At 42.3% G+C, this 8,436-nt stretch overlaps 1 protein-coding gene across 1 annotated transcript in view; it reads right to left on the reverse strand.

Moving 5' to 3' along the window:
* Positions 1 to 5,101: 5,101 nt before the first annotated feature.
* Positions 5,102 to 8,436, reverse strand: part of LOC124047611 (putative protein MSS51 homolog, mitochondrial) — a 5,874-nt gene continuing 2,539 nt past the window's right edge. The window contains 4 exon segments of the mRNA XM_046367933.1: positions 5,102 to 6,195; positions 6,914 to 7,007; positions 7,204 to 7,674; positions 7,677 to 7,766. Coding sequence (XP_046223889.1) covers positions 5,991 to 6,195; positions 6,914 to 7,007; positions 7,204 to 7,674; positions 7,677 to 7,766 — 860 coding nt within the window. The 3' untranslated portion in view covers positions 5,102 to 5,990.

Consider the following 8,436-nt stretch of genomic DNA (forward strand, 5'->3'; position numbering starts at 1 on the left):
ACTTGAAAGCCCAGATGTAGAGTACATCCTTGTCAATGAAACTCTTCATCCTCTTTATAGTGGACCTGGGGAGAATCTCAATTGCACACTCCTCGCGTCCTCTTGCCGAGGAGGAGGAGAGAGGACGCAAGAGGAGTATGCAATCAAGATCTTCCCCTGGTTTTTACCCTGCTCTGGATATTAGGCTTCAAACGCCCAGAGCTGACCTCTGGTGGGAGCTGATCTCTCTTCGGTCTGTCTGTCTAATCCTGTACGGATCTCGCATGAATTCTTCATTAAGATATGCATAGGTGAAAAAGATACCCATGTATAACTGTCACAAGGTGGAAAAGGTTAGTTTGGATCTGGGTTGATCAGGAAGGGTGAAGTAGAGGCAGGCAACAGTTTCAACAAATAACATATTTAATAGGGCATGGCTTTCTGATGCTTCCACCACACAATGTTCTGTTCCATAGTTGTTGTTTAGCCAATGCAAATAGATTAAAAGTTCAAAATGACATACAAATACCAGAAAGAAACAAACCAAACCGAAATGGGCACTGGAAGTGGTACAGCCCAGGAGGCAGGTGCCCAGTTGCTCCTTTTTTGGTACAGTTGCTTCATCTCAAAGAGTTGATCTCACCAAACGGATGCGCTCTCTCCCTCAGCCAACGAAGGGCTCCACCATGACTCCAGACTGCATGACTTCCCTGTGGGCGGCCACCCCTTAAACAGGGGTTAAATAGAATTCAGAAGAACACTTACTTAATCCAACATCCAATTACATGTCTGGGAGAGTTGATGAGTCAATCAGTCCCACCTGTGACATACCATTTATACATGTTAGCCATTTCCATGGCAACAGGGCCTTCATACTGTAAGTAATTATATTTATATGGAATGCAACAGCAGGACTCACTCACGACTTCACCTGTTGGGATTTAGTACTCTTCTGATTGTTGGAGATGCCACCAAGACAGAGGAACTCTAGTCCACCGGCTATGGGCTTGCACATTCAACAGTTCTGGACTGGTGTTCATGAGGTACTAACTAGAGAAAGTAGCACAATGTACAATCCCTTTCAGTCCTAGTTAATATTCTAAGACCGCTCTAAACGAAAACACGTACATTATTACACTGGGAATTGAATACAAAGTGCCTCACTCTGTGCCCCGAAAACTCAATCTACAAATGGAAAATTGATGGTACCCCCCACAACGCAGGAGTGGCACCTGCTCCCGGGGAAGACTGCTGACCTTGAATGACCCTCTTATAGACTAATCCACCACATTGAAAAGTTCCTATTAAGATGGGTGGCCTACCTTGCCACTTTATCAACCCCACCAGTCACCCTTGATACCTACTGTCCTATGATCTGTTCACAACCCCCCCCCATCATCCATCATCCATCTTTTATTATTTTTGTTATTATATCTGTATTATTGTATGTTGTCTATGAAATTCTCATGCTTTTTCATTTATTTTCTTTGTCTGTAGGCTAGGGCTTCTTTCTTTTGTTAAGTGTAGTGGCGTGTGTTCTGTTATTCCTTGTTTATGGAAAAATAAAAATAAACATCCTATTTAAAACAATACAATTTTGAAGTGCCAAAACCTCACGTCTCTTCATACCCTTATGTTCTTAATGTGTGAATTGCAATTTCCAACTTAATTGGAAATTGGAAATGTAAAAACATTGTTTGTGTGAGGGCAACTTTTGTGCAGTTCTAGTGGCCAGACTGCCCGTAGAATCAAACTTTTTCAAATGTGAATCAAGTCTGATGATTCATTTACATTTACATTTAAGTCATATGGTGAGGACTAGATGTTATACAGTGACGAACCTAATTGATTTTTGGAACAAGTTAGGATAATCAACGTAACAGGTTAGGAGAAGTAGGTTAAGGTTAGGACAATGGTTAGGTTTAAGGTTAGTTAAAAGTCAAACATTTCCCCAAAACGTCACTTTCATCCTAGCTGTAACCATCTAGCCACAACTATGATTCACAGACAGCTTTCAGCAGAATTATAAATGTAAAAAAATGGATGCCCTTTGCAGTTTAGGAGAGAAGGGCTGCCCTAAGCAGTGCCAGTCAAAGTGAAATACCTAATAAGTATTCTGTAGATGAGTACATCTCAGTGTGTTTGCTATAGGACAATATGGGGAAATGATTCCCATAAATCCTGGATTTTGTTCCGGCCTCTTGGCTTGTAATTTTGATAGAGTACTCTGTCCCCTGGAAGGTCCAGAACCTCCCTGGAAGACCTATTGTAAGTCCTCTTGCGGCTATCTGCTACTTCACTTGCACTCTTCTGTGCCACTTCGCAGGCAGTTTCCAGGCATTCATGGTGTATCTGTAACCATTCATCCATCGATGAAACATCCAGATCATTAGATCATTCCTCTAAGACAATGTGGAGAATTGCATCCCTCAGATACATTAAGTAGAAAGGAGGTAACCAGTTACGGAGTGACGATGGCTATTGTAGGCCAATATCAGTTTCGGTAGGTATTAGGTCCAATGTCTCTTCTTCTCTGGTGACAGAGCTCTCAGCATGTCATGGAATGTGTGATTGAATTGCTCACAATTCACATTCCACTGAGGGTGGTATGCGGTTGTCACGCTCTTCGCTAAACCATAGACTTTTCAGAAATCTGAAATCACATTTGACTCTAAATGTCTCCCTTTCTCCCGAATGCAGCCTTGCACAACATCCAAAATATTGAATCCAATGTTTCACAATGGCATTGGCAGTAGTCATTGCAGTTTGGTTTCATGTGGGCACCATGACTGTGAACTTTGTGAACATATCTGTAGGAACTAGAGCATTCTCATTGCTACCGGTCTTCCCAAGTAGTGTGTGGTCCATTGCAACAGCCTACAGAGGTGCAGAGAAATGAATGCAATGTAATGGAGTTTTGGTGTGTGGTAACACGTCTCTTGATAGATCTGTTGGAGTTGGTGCATTGCCCAATTCTGCATTGCCCTGTCCAACGTTGCAAGTCTTTCGTCATTGTAAGTCAATAGTAGCACCGGCATATGGAATCTAACGTACACTTCCAACCGAAATGCCAAGCATCTGTCATGTTTTGCACTGTATGTCTCCTGCTGAAGAACAGCTGCCAGAATTCACCATCACGAGGATCGCATACAATTCAATACAGGATGTTCTGGTGCAGTGTAAGTCTGTAAAAAAACGTGAGCTGGCGCACACCCAGAATAAAAGTTTGTGTGGAGGTGCTGACTAATGGCAAATAAACTATAAACTATCAAAATAAAGAAAGTCGCACACTCCACGTGTAATCTCCCACCAATTGAATGGGTGCTTACCAACGTTTCGGCATCGCAGTGCCTTTCTCAGGGTAATGTCATGAATACTTGAAACAGATTATGTGTGCAATTAGTGTAACCAATGACCGTAGTGAGGGGTGTGTCATAATGATTAAGATAATTAAAATGTATTAGTGAAACTTAAAAAATAGCATATGGCATATTAAATACAGTGTATTACGCTATTGTTATCATATAGAAACATAAGGTAATATTGGACATCATATTAACATCAACATACATTATTGTTTCATTCAATTTCACATAATTTATCCTACCCTGCCTTTCTAAGGTATTCGAAAGCGAAGTTAACAAACAGATTACCGACCATTTTGAATCCCGCCGTACCTTCTCCGCTATGCAATCTGGTTTCCGAGTTGGCCATGGGTGCACCTCAGCCACGCTCAAGGTCCTAAACAATATCATAACCGCCATCGATAAGAGACAATACTGTGCAGCTGTATTCATCAACCTGGCCAAGGCTTTCGACTCTGTCAATCACCACATTCTTATTGGCAGACTCAACAGCCTTGGTTTCTCAAACGATTGCCTCTCCTGGTTCACCAACTACTTCTCAGACAGAGTTCAGTGTGTCAAATCGGAGGGCCTGTTGTCAAGGACCTCTGGGAGTCTTTATGGGGGTGCCACAGGCTTCAATTCTGGGGCCGACTCGCTTTTCTGTATACATCAATGATGTCGCTCTTGCTGCGGGTGATTCTCTGATCCACCTCTATGCAGACGACACCATTCTGTAACTGTCTATGTCCTTGATTACTACACATTTTCTCTCGACCTGTCCTTTCAATCACAGGTTAGGTTGTAGCAACCTCATGATGATTATTGGGAAAATGTTTGTATCATGTAGTAGCCTAAACCTATCAATATTACATTGAGCTGGGTGAATGGAATATGAATGACAGTCATCCAATATGTTTCAATAGGAATAAGGCCATGCTCATAAAAAAAAAAGTTGTCCTCCCTAATCTTAAAGGGCACCGACCACCACTGGTGCACGCTCATGGTCGCAGCCGCCACAGTCTTCTTCACCATCAAATTTGCTTGCCTATCTTGCATCAGCAATATGTTCTGCATCATCTTCCCAGGAAAATTAACTGTCTGGAGATTCATCTGTCCATTCTCATGGGGGGGGTCCTCCGCTTCAAAGAGGCCATCTTCGCTTGCATCATCCTGGCCGACGCCACAAACTACTTCCTGGGTATGCGGTGGGTCTTCCGCCCGCCTGCCGTGGTGTGGTGCGTGGTGGTCTATGCAGTTTGCTTCCCTGGCACCGTGCTCATCCTACTCATCCATCTGATCAAGCTACTTGAATGCTTCATCTCCTATATTGGAATGGAGCTGTTGGAGTTGGCGTTCAACATAGTGGCTGTGGTGTTGTACTGGTCTTCTGCCATTCTCTGACCAGGTCTTCGGTTACAGGCACTAGCCTAACTATAATCTGCCTAAATGTGACTATTGTCACCATGACGACATGGTTACTGTGGGGACCATTGCCAATCTCAGCATCTACATTGTGGACTTGGTCTTTCAGTGTTTTGGCTCGAGTTGAATCCTAATATCTGAAGTCTTACTAAGTTAACACTAACAGAGGAAGCATTTTATTTGCTTAACAGTTTTTACGTTATATAATTTGTAATAACTGATCTTGATTTGACCCCTTTTGTGTTAATTTTAAATGAGTGACACAAATGCGATCAATTTAAGAACAATATGGCCCTCCATATCAGGATGTGAAACCAAGAACCAACACAATAGTGATGAGCATGTTTTGTTTAAAAAAAAATCACTTTAATGGTAAAAGGCAATACTACTTCTTCACAAAAAGTATATTTCAAGAACATCAGACTTCAGAACAGAAATGTTCAAAAAGATGGAAAGAGCCTATGTATGCATTTTTATTAAAGACTACTAACAAATACCTTAAAATAAATCAACATAATGCAAGAATATATGGCTTTAGCTTTTTTCTGTTGTCAATGACTTGAAGTCATTGAGGTGTTTATGGATTAAAGAAATTTATTATTTCAGCAGTCTAACAGCTGATAGTATTTAAAATCAATAATGAACTAAGTAAATTGAAAACCTGTGTGCTGCTGTCCTCTTTTGCAATTAAACATGTTCCAGTGTACCAGCAACTTGGCTTCACTAATTATTGCGGGTTGGTTCTGGTTTTAGATTTTTTTTTAAATGATCACAGTGACTGCAATTAGAAAAGCAACCTCTGATATCTCCTGTAAGCAGTTTGTTGAACCACAGTAAGTGTAGCAACATGCAAACTCATTTCGTAGATGCGCACAACTGTCACTTCCTTCTACATTGGCTCAGAAACACATGGCTCGCATAGAAAAGGAGTGCAAATGCTACTGTCCAAAATCTATGCAAACAATCTATTGCCTGCCAACAAGACAAAGGTTTCGTATGAGTAGATTCAAATGGTGAGAGATAAACGTTCAATGTAATTCCGCTTACCACGGATGAGCAATTAGATAGTCGATGCAAATGCTTTAACATACCTCCACTCTTGACTGAACTACTGTTAGTATTGCACCTCTTTTTCTCACTTGGAGTCGATAAAAATGATATCCGTGTCTTCTCCCTACACCTAAAATGTTCTTTGTGTCTTGACTATCAATGTCCCGTTAGTGTTCGACTTCAATTCAATTCTCAATCGTCCTCTGGTTCTTCAAACTCCACTGTTTCCAGTAGGCCCTGGAAGCAGAAGTAATGGGAGTTGCAATATACAGGTGGTTTGTTAGGAGTGGCCTGGACCTGCTCTGGTTTCTGGGAGGCAAAGGGGTTGACTCCACTGCATTTTAAATCCATCTCCAACTCTGAGAGGATCTGCAAGGAGTAGGTCATCTCTGTCTTCCTGTGGGGATCAGGCAGGATCAACAATTACACACTCAATTCTTTGTAGTAGACAACAGTGAGCTCCAGCCACCCAAGTCATGGATTGTTCTCTCTGCTACCGCACAGCTAGCAGTACCGATGTACCAAATCTGGAATCAACAGGACCCAGAACAGCTTCTACCCGCAAGACATAAGACTGCTAAATAATTAGTCCGGTAGCTATTCAACTCATTTAACAGTCTTATGGCTTGGGGGTAGAAGCTGTTCTGGGTCCTGTTGATTCCAGACTTGGTGCAGCTTATGTGACGAGTCAAGAGTTAGTGCAAAAAGAGTCAATGCAGATAGTTAAATAATTAAACAAATAGCTACCATACTATCTGCATTGACTCTTGACTCATCACATACGCTGCTGCTACTGTTTACTATCTGTCACTTTATTCCTAGTTGTATGTCCATATCTACGTCAATTACCTTGTCGCCCTGCACATCAACTCGGTACTGGTACCCCTTGTTTTTAGCCAAGTTACTCATTGTGTATTTATTATTAATTGTTTTACATTAATGTTATTAATGTTATTTCTCTGTATTCTTTCTCTGCATTGTTGGGAAGGGCCCGTAAGTAAGTATTTCAGTTGTTTACAAAGCATGTGACGAATAAAATGTGATTTGATTTTGTAAATATGGAGGATTCTGTTATGCTATGGAGGGTATTAAGATCAGGGTTATGTGGGGCTTACTCTAGTGCAGTAAATAGGGAGGGGATCTCGTAGTCCCTGAGGAGCAGCAGTGTTGGTAGCCAGCCCTGATCGAGGCCTTGACTGGCATCAAACCCTGTAGGAGACAGAGGAAGTCAAACAGAGCTTAGCTCAGACAAGAACAACTCAACCAGCAAAGCTTTAACCTCAAAACCAACAAGTTTATAGCCAGGCAACATCCTAATCTGTTTCTTTCCCATTTGTTTTATCATGAGATAACTAGAGTTTTAGGAAACACAAACTGGAAATTGCACAATGGCAGAGCTTCTCACCTGGGTGAAATCCAACCACCAGATCTGGCTTAGCTGCTTTCTCGGTCTCCACAAGCTCCTCAAAGAACTGGTGGTAGAGGCCCTTGTAGGCACTGATATAAGTCATCGTCTTGGGACCAAAGTTAGTCAGTGGGGGCCTCATGATTGGCCCGTCCACAACCTCTGGCCCCACCATCACCACCTCCAGACCCTTGTGTCCAGGGAACATTCGGTCCAGTTCATCATAGTCCGTCAGTCGGGCTCCCAGGGTCTCATTGTCAGAAACCCCTATCAAGTGGATGGTGAGGGGTTTGGAATATGGGTTTAAGCCAAACAGTCTAAACCCTAGGGCAATAGTCATTGGTCGGGAGAGGAACTCGCTCGATACCCGCCAAATTGACTTTCTCAGGTCATCGTCCTCTGGCTTGGGCCTGCTGGCGTTGGTCCAAAGGTCTGTCATATTAGTGCCCGACAAGATGGCGTCCAGATGGGGGTGAGGTCCCCTTGCATGGCAAGCCAGTCATCCCAGCCCTTCACCTCCCCTTGAGGCCGAGTCCACTTCCCTGTGGAGAATGGGAGGTCTCCTGATTGGATAAGAGGAAGGGGGAGTATGAAAAATCAGTCTAGGATATCCTGAAGTTGGTGCTATCCTCCTGATGTTGTCTCTTTTTATTTATTTGAATACACTGTTCAGAGAATAACTGTCATAAAAAAAATTAAAGGAACTGGTCCTAGAATTGAAATCCTGCGGAACACCTTTTTAATTCATTTTTCAAAATGATCTCAGATAGGTGGTTCTGTCATCATGACAAATAACAGAGGACAATGGCGCTTCCTAGTGTCGAGGTCAGGACCCTCAGTGCACGTTGTTAACCTCTCTTGGGTAGGGGGCAGTATTTTGACGTCCGGATGAAAAGCAGGCCCAGAAGCTAGGATATGCATATAATTGGTAGATTTGGATAGAAAACACTGAAGTTTCTAAAACTGTTAAAATTATGTCTGTGAGTAAAACAGAACTGATATGGCAGGCAAATCCCCGAGGACAAACCCCCCCCCATTTAAAAAAACAATTTGGCCTACCTCTATTTCAATGGCTATCACTTTTACTATAAGGCCAAGTCCTCTCAGATTGCAGTTTCTAGGGCTTCCACTAGATGTCAACAGTCCTTAGAAAGAGTTTCAGGCTGGTTTTTGAAAAAATGAGCCAGAAATTGTATTTTTTCTAGATTGCTCCCATTTTGGCTGTAGTGTTTC

This window comes from Oncorhynchus gorbuscha, linkage group LG11 (genome assembly GCF_021184085.1).
Source record: "Oncorhynchus gorbuscha isolate QuinsamMale2020 ecotype Even-year linkage group LG11, OgorEven_v1.0, whole genome shotgun sequence".
Classification (NCBI taxonomy): domain Eukaryota; kingdom Metazoa; phylum Chordata; class Actinopteri; order Salmoniformes; family Salmonidae; genus Oncorhynchus; species Oncorhynchus gorbuscha.